The sequence below is a fragment of the Narcine bancroftii genome, chromosome 1 (assembly GCF_036971445.1).
Source record: "Narcine bancroftii isolate sNarBan1 chromosome 1, sNarBan1.hap1, whole genome shotgun sequence".
Classification (NCBI taxonomy): Eukaryota; Metazoa; Chordata; class Chondrichthyes; order Torpediniformes; family Narcinidae; genus Narcine; species Narcine bancroftii.
Genome location: NC_091469.1, coordinates 56,613,242 through 56,635,019, shown reverse-complemented (window position 1 = coordinate 56,635,019; position 21,778 = coordinate 56,613,242). Strand labels below are relative to the sequence as shown.

Genomic DNA, 21,778 nt, shown 5'->3' with positions numbered 1-21,778 from the left:
TAATTTCTTAGACCTTTCATTCAAACTAAATGAAAGTTTGTGACAGGTATCGTTTCTTGTAAGGTCAATCATTCTTTAACAGTGTTCCACCAGTCTTTGCCTTCTCCCGGCCAAGAGGGAGTGCAAATTCTGGATTGCTTCAGGCAAACATGCAGGATGACCAGGTTTGTTCGGGGGGGGGGGGGGGGGGGTGGAAAAAGAAAAAAACCCTTTCATGGATAAATACAGAACTCCTGCCAATAATTTAATCCTATTGCTTAAAATGATAAACTAGGGAGATTATCCACTTTGGCATCAAATAAATAATCTACCAGCTCTCTTTATCAGCTGATACCTATCCAAATTCTCTGTCGATTGGTCTTTGCTGATGGATTCAAGTTCTGCATAACTAAAGATGATTGTTAGATATTTCTTGCTTCCTCCCTTTTTAAAATAATAGAATGACATTTGCAATTTTTCAATCTAAAGCTCAGGGTATATACAAAGAAATTCCCTAAAGAGCTCATCCAACATGCTAAATATAATCGCAACCCAGAAAATGGTGCAGTATAGTGGCACTATGGCAGCACTACAACTCCCAGAAGGCACAATGACGTCAGTGTGTGATGACATCAGCACGTGTCAAGCACGTGATCTGGCTTTTAAAAGGTTGTGCATGTTATGAAGAGTAAATCAGTTTGATTCACTCTAAAAATGCCGTGTGATTATTTCATCATGTCCACCATGATTCCCGTGGCCATAGCAGCATCAAAATAAGTTGTCTTGTTGCCCACGATACAGTGGCGCTGCAAAAAGAAATGAACACGTTTGCTCTGAGCTGAGTGAACCAGTAGCTGACTGTTTATTCAAAAAAACCGCGCTACAAAAGCAATGCGGCAAAACCCCCAACCGCCGCGCTGACTCACGGGATGTCAGCGCACAGACTTAGAAGTAGCACTCGCTCTCCACATTCCGCTCTTTAACCTTGGCGTTTCTCCTCAGTGAGGAGGCAGTCTCTGTGCCGTTGTTTGTAGGCTGCATTGCTGTGATGATTCGGCCCCTCGTGTATGGGGCCCAGTCAGACAGATACACCACACTCCCCCACCCCACCTCAGAATCGCAAACAGTTCTCACAGTCTTTGTTTTAGAGTCCTTAGAAGGGTGGCCACATTGCTGCAACTGAGGAGCAGGGAAAGGTTCCATGCCATCTAAGTGGGCCATAATGAACATGTCCTGTCTACTCCCAACATCCAGAGTAAAAACCACCCCATCCCTTTTAAGCACTTTAAAAGATCCATTGTCAAGGCATTATAAAGGGGGGTTCCTGGCTGACCCCTCCTGATGAATACAAAATCCAGAGTTTTCAAATCTTCTAGGGTGTGGCAGGGTGGCGTGACATATGTGGTAGTAGGGAGTGGGTGTGGGTTGGCTGCGTTGTCCATTAAACGCTGCAGGACGTCCATGGTATTGGGTTGAACTTCAGTGGAGCTGAAATGGAGGTCACCTAGAATGGTGAGCAGTGTCTCTTAGACTATCTCAGCCGACGAAGAGGGGAGGCCTTCTTTGGGTGCTATGCAGATACCGAGCAGGACCCATGGGATTTCATCCATCCAGTTCGGGCCCTGGAGTCGAGCTTTCAGAGACGCTTTCAAGTAGCGGTGAAAGCGCTTCACCAGTCCATTTGCTTGGGGGTGGTAGGCAGTCATGTGGTGTAAATAGCTACCACAGAATTTTGATACAGGGAGATGAACTGAGCTCCTCGGTTGGAGGTAATATGTGAGTGGACGCCGAAACGAGCAATCCATTGCAACATGAATGCTCGCACGCAAGTCGCTGTCGCAAGCTGGCATAGGGACTGCCTCTGGCCAGCGTGTGAAACAGTCGACCACATTGAACAGGTGCCTCATCCCTTGGCTGATTGGCAGTGGTCCTACGACGTCCGCGTGGATACGGTGGAATTGGTTTTCTGTAGGTGGGAAAGGTTGTAACAGTGCCTTGGCGTATCATTGGATTTTGGCCTGTTGATATTGTATGCCAGTTTTCACCCAGAGCATACATGTCAAACTCTGGCCCGCGGGCCAAATTTGGCCTGCGATATAATTATATTTGGCCCACAAGATCATTTCAAAAATGTATTAGAGGTGGCCCGCTGGCCGCCGCGCCAGTATAGCGCATGCACAGTAATACAACAAATCCCAGAATGCATTGGCGTCAGCCCGCTATTCGCCCCCACCTCCTCTGTTTACGTTGCAGGGTCTCACCGGGGACTCTGGTTTTGGGGCCTGGCCGGTGTCAGGGGAAGCCAAGGTCGCTTCCCAGCGCCCGGAACCGGAGGCCATGGGCCTGACCTCGCCAGGACCGTTGCCCACTCTCCCTCCCTGCCGCAGGCTGACCCGCGACTCACGGTGACGGGGCCGCTGATCCGCCGAGATGCTGCCCTGCAGCGAGAGCCGATGCCCCCGCACTGTCGTTGTCCTACCCGATCGCCCGCAAACCCCGCCCTCCCGCACACAGGCCTGAGTAAGTATAAAACGATCTTCCAATAGTTTCATGTCACAGTGATAAATATATTCCTGGTTTAAAATGGTCCTGCACCTGGATATAAGCTCATTAGGCATAAAACTTGAAAAGTGTGTAAATCAAAGGATATCTGTACCAATGGAAAAAGGGCATGGCAAATAACCCTGCTAGAGTTCATGCCCACAATCAGTCACCCATTTGATTGTTTCAGGAATCATGTTATTCTCCCACATTCTCAATAGCCCTCAGATTTTACTATTCGACAGCACACTTTTTTTTTCTTTGGCTTGGCTTCGCGGACGAAGATTTATGGAGGAGTAAATGTCCACGTCAGCTGCAGGCTCGTTTGTGGCTGACAAGTCCGATGCAGGACAGGCAGACACGGTTGCAGGGGAAAATTGGTTGGTTGGGGTGGGGTGTTGGGTTTTTCCTCCTTTGTCTTTTGTCAGTGAGGTGGGCTCTGCGGTCTTCTTCAAAGGAGGTTGCTGCGCGCCGAACTGTGAGGCGCCAAGATGCACGGTTTGAGGCGAGATCAGCCCACTGGCGGTGGTCAATGGGGCAGGCTCCAAGTGATTTCTTTAGGCAGTCCTTGTACCTCTTCTTTGGTGCACCTCTGTCACGGTGGCCAGTGGAGAGCTCACCATATAACACGATCTTGGGAAGGCGATGGACCTCCATTCTGACGTGACCTGCCCAGCGCAGTTGGATAATGATTTATCCTCTATGGAGAAATATTATTTATTGAATATTTTACTTCTCATTTGTTAATGCTTCTGGAAAGAGTTTATCCAAAACTATTATTAAACATTTATTTTAATAAGAAAAAGTTTAACATGACATATGTTGAAAGAAGAGAAAACATGCAGATGTTGTTGAAAATTTTCAATAAATATTTAGTTCGGCCCTCGACTTAGTCCAAGTTTTTAATTTTGGCCCTTCGTGAATTTGAGTTTGACACCCCTGACCCAGAGAGAGACTTCACAGGGTAATTCATGCCATGCGAAGCGATCGGAGACAAGGACAACCATTGATCTGATGGAGTGGTGTGAAAGTCCATGCACTTGATTGAACACCTGGCATCTCCAAACAGGGGGAAGGATGGGCCTCAGGCGGCCAGTGGGCATATCGCAAAGGAGTAGTAAACTTCCTGGTTCTAGGGAGAACTCCTGTACCTGCAGTCCTGCATCCTTGGTCTGGTCCCTGGCGAGTTGGGCCATGTCAATACCACCCAAAACCTCAGAGACTGCTGGGCGTGAGAGTGCGTCTGCTACCACATTGGATGTCCCTGCGACGTGTTGGATATCTGTAGTAAATTCTGAGATATAGGAAAGGTGGCATTGCTCTCTGACCAACTATGGGTCCAAGATCTTCCCCAGCGCTTGCACTGGTGGTCCAGTGGTCTGTGTGCTGTGAATACCCGGCCTTCTAGGATGAACCTAAAATGGTGTATGGCCAATCAAAAGCGTTGTACTTAATTTCTGGTGACCTCGGGTGCTTGCTGAAAAAAGCAAGTGGCTTCCATTGTTGATTGACCCACTGCTGCAGTACTGCACCATCCACTCTCTCAGAGGCGTCCTTCATCAGTGACAAAGGGGAGTCTGGGTTTGGATGGACCATGAAAGTGGCTTCAGATAGTGCTGTTTTGGTTGTGTCAAAGGCTTGGAGTAGGTCAGTGGACCAGGTGAGAGTTTTCTCGCCCTTTTTGATGAGGTCGACTAGTGTTTGCATGATGGCTGCTGCTCCTGGGAGGAAACAAAGGTAAAAGTTCACCATCCCTACAAATTCCTGCAGTCCCTTGAGAGAGGTTGGATTGGGAAAACTGCGAATGGCCTCTACCTTGTCGGGCAGTGGCATGCCTTCTGTGCTGGTGATACAATGTCCCAGGAAATTGATGGTGTCCAGACCAAACTGGCATTTAGCCAGGTTGATTGTTAACCCATGAGCCTGAAGCTCGGCGAAGAGTTGCCGCAGGTGCTCCTTATGTGTTCCTGCGTTGGGGCTGACGATGAGAATATCATCTTGATAGACGAGTATTCCGTCCAGGTCCTGAGTCACTGTGTCCATAAGGCGCTGGAACATCTGGGGTGCATTTTTTAGGCCAAAAAGGCATGTGCATGAATTTGAAAAGTCGGAACGGAGTAATGACGGCAGTCTTTGGTATGTCATCGGGGTGCACTGGGATCTGATGATATCCTTTAACCAAATCGACTTTAGAAAAGATCAGAGTTCCCTGGAGTCGAGCAGTGAAAACTTGCACGTGGTATTGGATACCTGTCTGGCACTGTTGCGTCATTTAACCACCTGTAGTCTCTGCACGAGCACCACCCTCCAGAGTTCTTGGGGGCCATATGTGGGGTGGGGGGGGGGGGCAAGGGACATTCAAGCGGCAGACAATATCCAACTCATCTATGGTTGCAAATTCGGTTTTGGCCAGGAGGAGCTTATCCTGAGGAAGTGGTCTTGCCCTTGTGTAAACTGGTGGTCCAGTGATCTCAATGAAGAGCTGCACACCGTGTGCAGGTTCCACGTCGTGGAAATTCGGGGCTAGCAGCGATGCGAAATCAGCCAGAAGGAAGGTGTACACATTCCAGTTGGAAGCATGGACTCCCATCGGCTGAAAATTTTGTTGAGGGAAAAAACCTGGAAGGTTGCTGCATTCACTAGGCGGCACCTGGTCAAATCCACCAGCAGTTCATTGGCCCGCAGAAGGTCTGCACCTTGGAAGGCCTGACCCATGGAGGCAACTGGGCACTCCCATTGCAAAATTGTGTCATTGGTGTGGATGGTCACAAGTCGAGTTCTGTAGCTGGGGATCATAGAACCATTGGCTGCCTGAAAGGGGAAACCTTAGAGTTTGTTTCTCTGCTCAAAGACTGTGGGCGGTATGAGGCTGATCTCAGCACCAGTGTCCATGAGGAAAAGTCGTCTAGTCTTCAGGTCTCTTAGGTAAAGGAGGCCTTTACTGGTACCAATCGCCGAGGACACTAACAATGGCTAGCTTGATCATTTCTCAGCGTCCGGCCAGATGTGGATCCGGGGAACTTACAGGGTGGGATGTAATGTTGGGCATTATGGCCCCATCAATGGTGGTAGTAGCAGTAACCATAAGCCTTATCGGGACTGTCGCTGCACTGTGTCGATACGGTTGTCAAGAAGGTGACGGAGAAGTTCATGCTGGTGTGGTAACACCCACTGCACAAATAGGCTGGACATGGATTGAGTTTGACTGAGGGGGTTCTGAAAGTTGGTCTGCTTCCTTGGCCATGAGGTGCGGGTGAGCAAAGTCCATATTGGAGATGGCTGAGGAAACATGGACTAGCAACTTCAACGAGAATAGGGCTTCAAACGTGAAACACTTGGTGTGTCTGTCTGCTAACGCCGTTAGCACCTCCATCAGGTCAGAGGGGTTGCGGTCCCCTAGGCCCTGTTTGTCCCGGCTGAGTTTGAAAGTGTCAAGTAAGAACTGGCGAAAGAGGATATACTTGCTTTCCATGCTCGGGTGGTTCACAAAAGAGCTGATACTTGCTGCTGTCACTGGATCCGGGGTGTTAATGTGCCAGAATTTAGTGTCTTCAACCGTTATGCCTCTTAACACGAACTGTGCCTCAGCTAGTTGCAGCCAACTGTATGGCTGGTTGGCCAGAAATGGCAGCAAGTGGAAGCCCACGGCATTCACCATTGCCGGGGCGGGAGCAGAAATGGCCACGTCTGCAGCAGGTTCATCGCCGGCAGCTTCAGGAGCCGATGAAAAGCCGGTAGGGTCCATGCTGCTGCGTGCTCAGTATGTCTCAAACCATTGAAACCTATGTGGAGTTACCACTATAGCGCGCACGATACAGTGGCGCTGTGAAAAGAAAGGAACATGTCTGCATCAAGCCGAGTGAACCAGTAACTGACTGTTTATTCAAACAAACCGTACTCCAAAAGCAATCCTGCAAAACCCCCACCCGCCGTGCTGGATCACGGGAGTGACATCAGCGCACAATCTCAGGAGCGGCACTGGCTCCCCACAGACCGCTCTTTAACCCTGGCACTTCTCCTCAGTGAGGAGGCAGTCTCTGCGCCATTGAGTGTAGGCTGCGTGCTGTGGCAATTCGGCCCCTTGTGTATGGGGCTGGACCAGACCACTACAGTCTTCTATTTGAATATATTTCGATATTCTGCTTTATTTAAGCATTTGCAACTCTTTTTGTCTCAAAAAATGAAAGCTATAATCAAATTATTTTGAGAGAGATGTGAATATAGTTCAGACCTTCACGCAGACCATTCTCCTCATCATCGACTTCCTCTATACTTCACTGCCCATGGGAACAAGCTGTTCCTCAGCTTGGCGGTGCTGGCTCTGAATCTCCTTTATCTCTTTCCCACTGGTAGCAGCTGAAAGATGTGTATGTGCCCTCTTCAGACAATGATCCCGGTAGATCACATCAATGGGTGGGGTGGGGAGGGAAAAAGGGAGACTCCAGTCATCATCTCTGCCACTCTTATGGTCCTGTGGATTAACCTCGGATCCATTTCTTTGCAGCATTCATACCATACTCTGATGCAGCCGGCCAGGACTCTCTCGAAAAGTCTCCTATACAAGATTGCCCATTTCAGTTTTCTCAGGAAGTGCAGTTACTGTTGCACCTTCCAGACAAGTGAAGAGATGTGTGTCCACGATAGGTCACAAGTGAACTCCAAGAAACCTGGTGCTCTCCACTCTCACAACTACAGTTATTGATGTGTATTGATGTGGAGAGTGGTCATTCCTTGTTCTCCTGAAGTCCATGATATTGTCTTTCGACTTGTTCACGTTGAGACTCGGGTTGTAACTCACACCATTTTACGAGGTTTTCCACTTCTTCTCAGTAGCACAACTCATCATTGATCTGATGAGGCCAACTACAGTTGGAGCTGGATCTCGATGATACACGAGCTTGAAACCAATTTTTGTCCGAGGAACACTAAATCAGTCATTCCTAACCATTTTTTTTAAGCTATGGCCTTCTTAAAATTCTGCTCAAAGTTTATGGGCCCCCTTCCCATAAACAGTCAAGTTTCGGCTTCTTCTCTACTGATTACATTAAAAAAAAACAAATATTTATGATACACAAGGTGAAGAGAAAACAAGGCTTTTACTTAATTGTGCTGCAGCTACCCCGGCGGGGGTGGTGGTGCCTGGTGTAGGGTCACCATTAAGAATGGCTGCACTGTACCCTGTTGTATTTATGCATGGGTTGAGCTTTTTACTGTCTCTTGGCACAGAACAATAAAAATTCAAGTATTTCTAGCATAGTAACCGGTGTTTTGGGCTTTCAGAGCGCTACATTGTCTTTACACAAGACTCCTTTGAGCCATCTACATGGTCCTACAACCCATGTTTCGCTTAATATATCATCTGAAAAACATTTCTAACATGCAGCATGCCCTTATATTGTATAGAAATCCCAGCTTGGGTTTGTGCTACTCTCTAGAGAGATCATAACCTTCTGACTCAAAGGTAAGAGTGGTCACTAAGCCAGAGAGGATACTTGTCTGTTTAAAAGTCAGATAGTGGAATCGTGAAAATGATTTCTCAAAAATCACAAAAGCCCATACACATTCTGCCCTGAACAATTATTACTGTAAAAGCAGAAATATGGTATCTGTCAGCAAATATGTGTTTATGCATGAGAGTCTCAGCCACTTTGAATGAAATATGAATGATTTTATTTGATGCACAATTTAAAAAGAGAAAGACACTTAAAAACACTCTAATTTCACTTTTCAAAAAAGCCTATGTATTTTTGACAATCAGAAATTAAAAAAAAAATCAGATCTAGCACAGAATTTTTAAAAAAAAAATCAGATCGAGCATCTGTGGAGAGAGAAAGAGAATTTCAGGTCGATGAGCTTCCATCAGAAGGGTCCTGATTGATTATGTGAAAGCTTCTCTCTCTGCAGATGCCACTTGGCCACAGCACATTTTCTGCTTTAGTCTCACCTTGTGTTTTCCAATTGCAGTTAACTGTGGAGTAGTAAATTAACACTCAAAAAGTAAAATGGGTGGATCAGGAGGTGGTACAAATAAATGAGGAAGTGAAACAAGGCAGCAGATACTAAAGCAAAATAGAAACTGGTGGAGGAACTCAGTGAGCTAGGCAGCACTTGTGGAGGGTAGTGGACAGTTGATATTTTGTGTCAAGACCCTGCTTTAGGACAAAGAAAGGAGAAAAAAGACAGGCAGTCTTGAAGAGGAGAGGGGGAGGAGTTGGTAGGTGAGAGAGACTCACAGTGAACACCAGTAAATGAAGTAAGAAGAAGAGAATGAGACTCCTGCAAAACTAATCCAAACTTCTAAAAAAGTAAAGCTTCAAGAGGATAGTTAGAGAAAAGCCACTTGTGGCAGGAGAGGGATTCTACAGCTAAGCTTTATAAAAATACTGGTGACAATAGCTCAAGTAATTCAGAAAACAAAATCTTTGACTCAATGGAAAAATTGTGCAGCTCATTATTGCAGGGATTAACTAAGGAGAATAGTGGAAATTTAAACCAGATGAACAAATGTCAGAGAATGGAATAAAAAAATATTTTAATTGAGTAAAAAGGAAGGCCATCTGTGGTGCAAACATACTTTCAATGTGTAAATTCTGGGTGGTTTGAATTCTATTAAAATACAGTAAAATTCCAATTATCTGGCATTCAATCAAACAGAAACTCAAACAGCTGGTTAAAAAAGAAAGAAATAGATAAATAAATAAATAAATAGATATTAAGCAAATAAGAATAAATAAAGTTTTAAATAAAAGTCTTAAAATTGTAAAAGTAAACGTTGTCCAAAGCAACAGACAACCCCTTGGGAGCAAACATTCAGCCAGCAGTGCCCCAGTAGTTCCCCACACACAGCAACAGATTGAATAAAGCTTCAATAAAGTTGTGTTTGAGTAAAATGGCAGCACCCAGGATGAGGAGCTGGCCGATGCCTCTTGTCAATGGGGGACTCTTCCAAAGTGTCTCCCTGTCCTTGCCTGGTAAGAGTCTTTATCTTTATTTGTATATTAATTATATTAGTCATGCTTTATCTGTAAACTTGGAGTTTTAAAAAAAATTGTGGCATGGTTAGCATTGCAGCTAGCACATTGCTGTTACAGCGTTCGTGAATGGGGCTTGAATTTAAAGGAAGACATGCTGAGAGCCTGACCAGAGCACTGGCGTGGAGGGGAGTCGGGTTGCGCCGAGGACCTGACCGGGGCACTGGCGTGGAGAGGAGTTGGGTTGCACCGAGGACCTAACCGGGACACTGGCGTGGAGAGGTGTCGGGTTGCGCCGAGGACCTGACCGGGGCACTGATGTAGAGATTAATCTGTTTCTCAGAGTGAGGATGACGTGCCAAGGGTCTGACCTGGACACATGCGTGGATGCGAGTCTGATTGCGCTGAGGGTCTGACCAAGACACAATCCCGTAGGTGCCGGATAATGGGAATTTTACTGTAGTTGGAATCACTCAGATTTTATCAGCAAACACAATTGCAGCTAAGGAACCCGATGTTATCAATTTCATACAAACAGGTAACCACTCGCTTGAGATTTTGATTGATGAATGAAAACCAACCTCTGTTGCACTAAATTGTTTATTGTTCATGCAGGTTGATACAAGTTCAAAGTGTCTAATATAATAAAGGAACCAGAGAATGCCATTCAGCTCCATTAGAGACTATTCCCGTATTCAATTAGATTATGATTCATCTAAAAGATTTTATAAATTGTAACACCACTCCATAACCAAACAGCCACCTACAGAATGAAGATTTTAATTGGTCTCCATGCCCCATGGTGGGCATGGGGATAACGGTTCAGATATTTTTGTCTGAAGAAATACTTCCAGACACTATTGCTGAACAGCCTGTCAATAACTTGAAATTTATGGCATTTGGCCTGGTTGCCAAATAATTGATTTCTCTCCATTCACTCTTTAAATTGCATTAACTATTTCAAATAGATTGCCCTAAAATCATCCAGAATCAGGGAATGTGGAGGCTGATCTGTGCTAACTTTACATATTCATTTAAGTTCTTTAGCATAGGTAATATTCTGGGAACTCTGAATTGCATTTTCTCCAACATCCATTCAGCTCTTGTAAGGTGTAATGGTCAGACCCAGCACTCTAAATACAATGATCCATATGGAGATTTATACAGTTTTACATACTATGTATTCCTGCCCATTCACTTAAAAGGTAAACATGCTGCTAGCACTTTACACACTTTTATTTTTTTATTGAATTCTTAATTAAATCTAGGCCCATCATAGTTCCTGGCTTCTCACCAACTTGAAAATATTCCAAACTACCTTATGCCCAAATGATAAGCATGCTCTTCAAAAGAGGAGAGAAAACAGACCAGTTAACTAGAATAAGCAGTTGAAAAAAGCTAGAATCTCTTATCAAGGAATTGGTCACAATGCATTTAGTAAATATTGGGCATGGCCAATACAGAATTATGAAAGGGATATTTGTTTGACAAATTTTATATCAAAATAGTGGGAATCAGTAAATGTGGTGCGAATAAAAGTTCCAAAAACCACAATGTACAAAATTAGAACACGATAGATTGATGTAATATTGGCCGGAATTAAAGAATGGCTAATTGTTTGAAAAAAGGAATAAAGTAATAATTTTCAAATTTGGGAGATTATTTAAGTATTACATGCACCAGTGCGAGGACTGCAGTCGTTCAAAATCTACATCAAAGACTTTGGTGGAGGGACATGTATAATATATCCAAGTTTGTTCATGATACAAAGCAACCAGTGCAACCCGACTCCTCTCCACGCCAGTGCCCCGGTCAGGTCCTCAGCGCAATACAACTCCTCTCCATGCCAGTGCCCCGGTCAGGTCCTCAGTGCAACCCGACTCCTCTCCACGCCAGTGCCCCGGTCAGGTCCTCAGCGCGATACAACTCCTCTCCATGCCAGTGCCCCGGTCAGGTCCTCAGCGCAACACGACTCCTCTCCACGCCAGTGCCCCGGTCAGGTCCTCAGCGCAACCCGACTCCTCTCCATGCCAGTGCCCCGATCAGGTCCTCGGCGCAACCCGACTCCTCTCTACGCCAGTGTCCCAGTCAGGTCCTCGGCGCAACCTGACTCCTCTCCATGCCAGTGCCCCGGTCAGGTCCTCAGTGCAACCCGACTCCCCTCCACACCAGTGCCCTGGTCAGGCTCTCAGCACGTCTTCCTTTAAATTCAAACCCCATTCACGAACGCTGTAACAGCAGTGCGCTAGCTGCAATGCTAACCGTGCCACCGTTTTTTTAAAACTCCAAGTTTACAGATAAAGCATGACTAATATAATTAACACCCTTTGACGGTTTTTTTCCTGTCCCGAGCATTGGCACCTCCATACCAGACAGTGATGCAACCATTCAGAATGGTGTCCACAGTGCCCCGTAGAAGTTTTTTGCTCGATCTTGAAACAATTCTCAATCCGCAACACGAGCTGACAACCAACCCCAGCTTTGTATCATGAACAAACTTGGATATATTATACTTGTGTCCCTCCACCAAAGTCTTTGATGTAGATTTTGAACGACTGCAGTCCTCGCCCTGGTGCATGTAATACTTAAATAATCTCCCAAATTTGAATTCGGCCTTCGACATCACAAGCATCAAGGACATCTACAAGAACGGTGTCTTAAGGAAATAGCCTCATTCCTCAAGGAGCACCAGCACTCACGCCATGCCCTCTTCAATCTGCTTCCATCGGGAAAAAGGTACAGGAGCCTGAAGATGAGCACTCAGTGGCACCAGAACAACTTCTTCACCTCTGCCATCAGATTCCTGAATGAACAATGATCTACAGACATTCCTTTACTTTTTATTGCACTATTTTATTATTTTGAAATGTAGTTTATAGAATAATTTGCACTGGTGATGTTGCTGCAAAACAACAATTTCATAACACATTAAAGGACAAGAACATGGGAAATGTAGAAAAATGCAAGGTCAACTACTTGATTAAAAATTGGAAAATGCGATTCATTACAATTATGAAAGACCCAAGAGTGTTGTTCAATTAGACATGGGTGTCCATGTACAAGAATTACTGATAATGACATAACAGGTACAGCAAACAATTCAAAGGCAAACAATATGCTGGCCTTTATTGCAAGTGGCCAGACACGAGAGGCTGAATAACCTACTCTGTTAAGGTAAGGAGGAAGTATGTGGTCACTTACTCTTATGTTCTTGAGTGAGTTACCACTTTTCCTCCTTACCTCCTCCCCTTCTGCATCCCACAATGCCATCCATCCTAGTTCTCCATTTATTTTTCCTCAGTATCTTCCTGTACCCATGAAGCCTATTTACCTTGTCGTTTATTTGGGTGTCATCAGAAAACTTGACTGAAGTCTTCGATTCTTCCATTCATTAATACTGATTACGTGGGTTTATATCCAATTTTCCTATTCTCGGTCTCTCGTCTCCTAAGCAAATTCCTGTCCAATCCAACATGGTCTCTAATTTTTGATGGAACCACACTGGATACCTTCTGAGATCCTTAGGAAGATTGTCTTTTTGTGAAGTTACATTCTCAAAAATTTCAAATATGCCTCACTTTCTGCCATATCAGAGATAAAGAAGGAGGGAAAAAAAACACACCATGTAATGGCATATACTTCCTGCAGCATATCTGGGAGAGCTTTAAGATATTCAAAGGCACTGTTTCTGCCTTTGGTCCTATTCAGTTATATCACTTGTTGCTAATTTCATCTGCTGTTCAAATCTTTTTATATCTCTAGCAGTTCCTTCCTGGCCTGCCTCCTTCTTCTCTCTATAAAACCTTACCTACTAGGTCCAAACTCTCATCAGGACCCACATAATCAATTATTTTCATCCTGACTTCTGATAACCTTGGATTAGGAATGTCTCCATTTTTAAAATCCTTTTATCGTCTCTTCCCCTCCTATTTCTGGAATCACTTTATTGTCCTTTAGGGTTTCACCAGCATCCTGTTAAGGCCTCCTGTGCATTTTCAAATTTAATCTCTTTCCAATTGACAAAGGTGACAATGACATAGAAGTGCATTATTCGTCTTAAAGAGCGCCAGGTATTAACGTGCAAACCACAGACTCTATGGCCTCAAGAAGTCAGCCCTGGTCTCAGCCTCTTCTCACTACTACACTTCCCGTGCAGAAGATACAGAAGCCTGAAGACCACCACCTCTAAGTTCAAGAACAGTATCTTTGCAACAGCTATCAGTCTTATGAACCTTCCCAAGTTCAATAATCATGTTATGTACTGACACTACAAAAGGACCATCTTCATGATTGCAAAGTCACCCTTTTTTATTGCACTAGGATAACTGTACAAAAACAAAGGCGAGAAATCAGACTGCTCAAACTACATGGGAATCATGTTGCTCTCCATTGCAGGCAAAATCTTCGCTAGGATTCTACTAAATAGAATAATACCTAGTGTCACCGAGAATATTCTCCTAGAATCACAGTGCGGCTTTCGCGCAAACAGAGGAATGACTGACATGGTCTTTGCCCTCAGACAGCTCCAAGAAAAGTGCAGAGAACAAAACAAAGGACTCTACATCACCTTTGTTGACGTCACCAAAGCCTTCGACACCGTGAGCAGGAAAGGGCTTTGGCAAATACTAGAGCGCATCGGATGTCCCCCAAAGTTCCTCAACATGATTATCCAACTGCACGAAAACCAACAAGGTCGGGTCAGATACAGCAATGAGCTCTCTGAACCCTTCTCCATTAACAATGGCGTGAAGCAAGGCTGTGTTCTCGCACCAACCCTCTTTTCAATCTTCTTCAGCATGATGCTGAACCAAGCCATGAAAGACCCCAACAATGAAGACGCTGTTTACATCCGGTACCGCACGGATGGCAGTCTCTTCAATCTGAGGCGCCTGCAAGCTCACACCAAGACACAAGAGAAACTTGTCCGTGAACTACTCTTTGCAGACGATGCCGCTTTAGTTGCCCATTCAGAGCCAGCTCTTCAGCGCTTGACGTCCTGCTTTGCGGAAACTGCCAAAATGTTTGGCCTGGAAGTCAGCCTGAAGAAAACTGAGGTCCTCCATCAGCCAGCTCCCCACCATGACTACCAGCCCCCCCACATCTCCATCGGGCACACAAAACTCAAAACGGTCAGTTTACCTATCTCGGCTGCACCATTTCATCAGATGCAAGGATCGACAATGAGATAGACAACAGACTCGCCAAGGCAAATAGCGCCTTTGGAAGACTACACAAAAGAGTCTGGAAAAACAACCAACTGAAAAACCTCACAAAGATAAGCGTATACAGAGCCGTTGTCATACCCACACTCCTGTTCGGCTCCGAATCATGGGTCCTCTACCGGCACCACCTACGGCTCCTAGAACGCTTCCACCAGCGTTGTCTCCGCTCCATCCTCAACATCCATTGGAGCGCTTTCATCCCTAACGTCGAAGTACTCGAGATGGCAGAGGTCGACAGCATCGAGTCCACGCTGCTGAAGATCCAGCTGCGCTGGATGGGTCACGTCTCCAGAATGAAGGACCATCGCCTTCCCAAGATCGTGTTATATGGCGAGCTCTCCACTGGCCACCGTGACAGAGGTGCACCAAAGAAAAGGTACAAGGACTGCCTAAAGAAATCTCTTGGTGCCTGCCACATTGACCACCGCCAGTGGGCTGATATCGCCTCAAACCGTGCATCTTGGCGCCTCACAGTTTGGCGAGCAGCAACCTCCTTTGAAGAAGACCGCAGAGCCCACCTCACTGACAAAAGGCAAAGGAGGAAAAACCCAACACCCAACCCCAACCAACCAATTTTCCCCTGCAACCGCTGCAACTGTGTCTGCCTGTCCCGCATCGGACTTGTCAGCCACAAACGAGCCTGCAGCTGACGTGGACTTTTTTTACCCCCTCCATAAATCTTCGTCCGCGAAGCCAAGCCAAAGAAAGAAAAGGATAACTGTAAACAGTTATTATTTATTTTTTGTAATCATTCTCTTTTTAATTCAAATTGCAGATACAATTTTAGTGTTTTTTTTTAATTAAGTACCTATTCAGCTGCCTGTTTGTGCTGTATTATGTTTAATGTACACTCCATTAATTTTGAAATACAGTTTATAACATATCAAACAAAAATTAAATGGCAACTTGCTTTAGCTGTAATGCTATAGGCCATCAATACTTCCTCTAATAATTGCCATTATTGCAGGAATTTTAACGTGAGCATTTTAAGGAGCACATTTCCCCAAAATTTACCCCATCGCTGGAAGTGCAGGGAATCACTGACAGCAGCTTCCGGAGGCCACAGGTGCTGAACCCCAGAAGTTGCCTTGGGTCTCGCTGCACGATGACAGCCTCTCGCTGAGGATTTGTCCTGATTGCAGCTGCCCCGCCAAAGGTTTTGTCTCAATTGTTGTGGGTGGAGGCGGCAGCGAAGGGGATTTGTTGCCTGGCAATGTTGCCGAATGTCCCATTGATTAAAGCGTGTGTGTGTGTGTTTCTCTCCCTACAACACGGGATTCTCTTTTTCCCTCTGCTTGTTTGTTTTAGGCATTTTAATGCAGGGAAATCCCTTGACGCCCCCCAGCAGACGACTTGCTGCTCATTGAGTGGAGCCAGATGGAAGGTAGGCGACTGGCTCGAACTGAGCAAGATTCAGTGTTCCGAAGTTAGGGCTGGGAAGAGTCCCACCAATTGAGGTGGGGTGGGGGGGTGTATGGAAGAATCCCACCAATTGAGGTGGGGTGGGGGGGTATGGAAGAATCCCACCAATTGAGGTGGGGTGAGGGGGTATGGAAGAATCCCACCAATTGAGGTGGGGTGGGGGGGGGTATGGAAGAATCCCACCAATTGAGGTGGTGGGGTATGGAAGAATCCCACCAATTGAGGTGGTGGGGTATGGAAGAATCCCACCAATTGAGGTGGTGGGGTATGGAAGAATCCCACCAATTGAGGTGGTGGGGTATGGAAGAATCCCACCAATTGAGGTGGTGGGGTATGGAAGAATCCCACCAATTGAGGTGGTGGGGTATGGAAGAATCCCACCAATTGAGGTGGGGTGGGGGGGTATGGAAGAATCCCACCAATTGAGGTGGGGTGGGGGGGTATGGAAGAATCCCACCAATTGAGGTGGGGTGGGGGTGGGTGTATGGAAGAATCCCACCAATTGAGGTGGGGTGGGGGTGGGTGTATGGAAGAATCCCACCAATTGAGGTGGGGTGGGGGTGGGTGTATGGAAGAATCCCACCAATTGAGGTGGGGTGGGGGGGTATGGAAGAATCCCACCAATTGAGGTGGGGTGGGGGGGTATGGAAGAACCCACCAATTGAGGTGGGGTGGGGGGGTATGGAAGAATCCCACCAATTGAGGTGGGGGGGTATGGAAGAATCCCACCAATTGAGGTGGGGTGGGGGGGTATGGAAGAATCCCACCAATTGAGGTGGGGTGGGGGGGTATGGAAGAATCCCACCAATTGAGGTGGTGGGGTATGGAAGAATCCCACCAATTGAGGTGGGGTGGGGGGGTATGGAAGAATCCCACCAATTGAGGTGGGGGGGTATGGAAGAATCCCACCAATTGAGGTGGGGGGGTATGGAAGAATCCCACCAATTGAGGTGGGGTGGGGGGGTATGGAAGAATCCCACCAATTGAGGTGGGGTGGGGGGGTATGGAAGAATCCCACCAATTGAGGTGGGGGGGGGTATGGAAGAATCCCACCAATTGAGGTGGGGTGGGGGCGTATGGAAGAATCCCACCAATTGAGGTTGTTTTGGGGGGGGGGGGTTATTCGGCTGATAAGAGGTACTTATTGGACTCCGGGAACTTTCTAACCTTCGCGGCGACCCCCACCCCACCGGCGACATGCACATTCAATGGAGCGAGTAGGTTTCCAAGAGGGTCGATGTTGGCGTGTCCTCCAGCCGGCCCGGGAAGACTCGCCTGGCCAATTGCGGGGGCTGGGGAGGGGGGCTGGGGAGGGGGGGTGGGGGGGTCACAGGGAGCGAACTTACCGTCAACCACCCGCAGATCCGCTCCCCCTTCCTTTGCTTCCACCAGCAGTTTCAGCGGCCCTTTGCTCTGCAACGAATTGGAAAACTGAACGCCTCCCAGCTGGTCCTCCTTGACGAAGTACAACGAGACCCCATGCTGCTGTGGCGCCGAACTGGCCATCACCAGGCCGGGCACAAACAAAAGCAGCGAGGCGGCTCCCGGCGACTGGGCGGGATTGACTCGCCCGCCTTGCCGTGGAGATCCGTTCCGTCCCCTGCTGGCGGAGTCCTCCTACTGACGCGCCGCGGGCCCGATCACCAGCTCCAGCCACTGGACGCGTCCCCTCTGACGCAGCGAACGCAACGCCTCGATCTGCAAGGGAGTAAAGCTTGTTATCACAAGTGTGGGATGTTACTCTTTCTTTTCCATTAACAATAGTTTATGAATGACTCACGACCTCGTGGTGCAGCCATTTTGTTGGGAGCGAACCGGATCTTCGACTCCCTCTTGTGGTCAGGAGTTTCTTTCTTTCTTTTGCTTGGCTTCGCGGACGAAGATTTATGGAGGGGTATGTCCGCGTCTGCTGCAGGCTCGTTTGTGGCTGACAAGTCCGATGCGGGACAGGCAGACACGGTTGCAGCGGTTGCAAGGGAAAATTGGTGGGTTGGGGTTGGGTGTTGGGTTTTTCCTCCTTTGTCTTTTCTCAATGAGGTGGGCTCTGCGGACTTCTTCAAAGGAGGTTGCTGCCCGCGGAACTGTGAGGCGCCAAGATGCACGGTTTGAGGGGATATCAGCCCACTGGCGGTGGTCAATGTGGCAGGCACCAAGAGATTTCTTTAGGCAGTCCTTGTACCTCTTCTTTGGTGCACCTCTGTCTCGGTGGCCAGGGGAGAGCGCGCCATACATCACGATCTTATCACTTGCACCCTATCACCACATTGTCTTTCCTTAAGATGTTTAATCGAGCTGCATGACACAGGAATACAGTATTCATTTCAACTTAAAAGTTAATCACCAACATAAACACATAAATCAGCAGCACAAACTTTTTAAGTGTGCAATTCTTTTTCTTTTCGAGATTCAGCCTGTCGGGCGCTTTGATAATGCGTGTGGATCGTCTCAACACAGGCGCGTGGATCAGCTTTGCTGGTCCACTACGGTTTGCACTGGTGCTGTTTGTTGCTGTGCAGGCTGGATCTTCTTGAAGTGTCACTTGCATTTTCAGCAGGCTCTTGCGATTCTTCCTCAGCGTTTGACTATCTTCTGTTCTGACAGTGTAGCATATTGGATTTACTTTGCACAGACAGTGATCTTCTTGGCCCAGGTGTTGGAATTCTGGAGTCTCACTGTGTCATGTTGTGCCAGTGGCCCGACGCTTCTTGTTGAATTGTCATAGTTTGCTTTATGTCTCCTTTGCAGATGCTTTTGTTTCCCTTTGTTCTTGTTTGGGGCTGCAGAGTACAGAAGTGTGTGTAGACTGTGTCTCACCAAGAGCTCAGCAGGTGACGTGCCATGTTCAAGTGGTGAAGCTCAGTAACTCAACAGAGGTAAATAAGGATCTGAGCCATTGTCTTAGGCTTTGTTGAGCAGTTGTTCAACTATGTGAACTCCTTTCTCTGCTTTACCATGTGATTGGGGGTGCAGAGGAATTGAAGTCACATGTCAAAAATCATACTCTTCTGCAAAGAGCATTCTCTACAACTGTAGAGAATCCATTCTCACTGTAGACAATTTGAGGAATTCCATGTCTTGCAAAGATCAAGTTCATGTATTTGATCACACAAGCAGCAGATATGTTAGGAAGCAGCACCATGTCAGGATAGTTCAATAGATAGTCAATAACCAGTAAGTAATTCTTTCCATCCACGTGGAACCGATTAGTTCCAACTTTCTGCCGTGGTTCTGCTGGTAAGTCAGTTATGTTCATGGGTTCCTCTGGCTGCTTTGCATGATGTTTCAAATAGGTCTCCCTGGCCAATAAACACCAGTTCTGGTTCTCTTCTGTTGTTGCCAAGATGCCCCTAATGCAATTGTTTCAGCATCTCTTGTTGCAGTGAATGAGGAATTATAATTCTGCTCTGTCTGAGTAGAAGCCCATTGACAACACTTGGCTCTGCTCTTATTTTGCAGTATGGCTGAAATTCACCTCCAGGCCATCCTTCATTCAGATACTTGGTGACTTTCTGTAGAAATGTGTTCTTTTCTGTTTCACCTGTGATCTGCTTGGATTTCATCAGATACAGGAAGAGATTCAGAAATCAGGTACACGTGGAGGTTCATATCTGCCTCTGCGGAACTCTCAATGTGTGCTTCACTCTGTTGTTGCCCTGGACAATACATCAGTGAACACAATAAGTTTCCCTGGTATTTACACCAATTGTAGCTTCATTGTAGCTTTGGATTTGTGGCAAAATCTCACTGAGAATTTTCTTGATTATGGCTATTAATGGCGTGTGGTCTATCTCTGCTATGAATGTTGGTCAACTGTACACATAGCTGTGGAATTTCTCAAGTCCAGAGACCAGACCTAGACACTCTTTCTCTATCTGTGCATATTGACATTCAGATGTGGTCATCGTCCTTATATATATATATATATATATATATATATGTGACAGCAACTGTTCCATCTTGTGAAGTGTCTGTAGATATTTTTGTACTTCTAGATGGGTCAAAGAATGTCAAAAGCAACAGTTCTGTAGTTAGAATACGGAACCATTTGACTATTCATAATTATCTTTGCCTGTGAACTGTTATATAATGCCTTAAACCAATTAATTAATCCACTTCCAATACCACATTTCTCCAAAGTTTTAAACAAAAAATTGCCATCTAATCAGTTGAATACCTTTTCTGCATCCAGAGAAACTGTTGAACTTGGATTACACCCTGATTTTGCCATATGTATATTAAACAGTCTAGCTAGATTATTTGCTGAATGTCTACCCCCGTAGTTCTCAACCATTTTTTCCTACTCACATATCACTTTAAGTATTCCCTATGCCATAGGTGCTCTGTGATTAGTAAGGGATTGCTTGAGGTGGTATGTGGGTGGAAAGAAAAAGGTATGATTAAAACGGTGGTTTTCAACCTAATTGACTCATTATGTGCATGGTTTCATAACTCCAAAGGAAATGGGTGAATGACAATTTTTCTCAAGCAAAATATTTCAGTAACAATTGGGTATAGAGCAGTGGTTCCCAACCTTCCCTTCCCACTAACATAGCACCTTAAGCAATCTCTTATTAAACACAGAGCACTGATGGCATAGGATGGTATGTGAGTGGTAATAAAATGTTTGAGAACTACCCTTTACAAATCTCACTTGGTCTGGATGTATTAATTTCAGTAGATATTGTCCCAGCCTGTTGGGTAACGCCTTTGGTACAATTTTATAGTCAGCATTATGAAGACCTATAAGGTCATGTTTTTAATGGGTCTCTATTCTTTTTGAGTAATAGCTTAATTATTGCTCTTGAAAAAAATTCCAAAAGAGTCTATGACTCCACCGCTCAATCAAATACATCCATCAGTAATGACATTAACAAATCTTTGAATTCTTTATAGTACTCGAGTGGAAACCCATCCTCTTCCGGAGACGTTAGCCTGCAACGTTCTTGATGCTTTCTCAATCTTTTACCTTGTAAAAGTTGCATCCAGGTCACTTCTATAATTTTCATCCAATCTAGGAAGTTCAAGCCCTTCTAATAACTAGCATATTTCATTTTAATCCCCTGTATATCTGATTTGTGAAGCTTAGTGTACTATTGCTGAAAAGCATCATTTCTTTCTTTCTGATTATATGTAACTACATATATCACCCTTGCTGACTCTTCTGCTTTTAATTTGACATACCAGCACCCTGTGAATCTGTTCCCCAGTTCATAATATTTGACTCATCTTAAGTCTTGTTTTTTTCCACACTGTATATTTGAAGTTATTATAATGTACTTTTTTGCTTTCCATTATTCTATATTTATTCTGTTCATCTGTACTTTGGTATTATTTTTCTAGTTCCAATATCTCTTTCCAAATTATTTAATTCTATATTATATTCCCTCTTCACATTTTTTGTAAATGAAATAATCTGACCTCTCAAAAAGCCCTTCGTTGTATCCCATATTTAAAAAAAAAACTGTTATCCATTTATGCCAAATTTGTTTCACAAATTATCACCTAAAAATTTTTTTTAAATCCTCCCGCTTTATCATGATGTAGCTCAAACACCATCTGTAAACACCTTCCTGTTTCTCCACTATTGAAATGGTCAGCGTAAGCAATGAGCCATCAGGAAGTAACCTCGATAAATATTCTGAC

At 45.6% G+C, this 21,778-nt stretch overlaps 1 protein-coding gene across 1 annotated transcript in view; it reads right to left on the bottom strand.

Moving 5' to 3' along the window:
- Window positions 1-17,859, bottom strand: part of carm1l (coactivator-associated arginine methyltransferase 1, like) — a 102,162-nt gene extending 84,303 nt beyond the window's left edge. Inside the window, exon 1 of the mRNA XM_069927428.1 lies at window positions 17,482-17,859. Coding sequence (XP_069783529.1) covers window positions 17,482-17,641 — 160 coding nt within the window. The 5' untranslated portion in view covers window positions 17,642-17,859. The remainder of the gene's footprint in view (window positions 1-17,481) is intronic.
- Window positions 17,860-21,778: the final 3,919 nt, after the last annotated feature.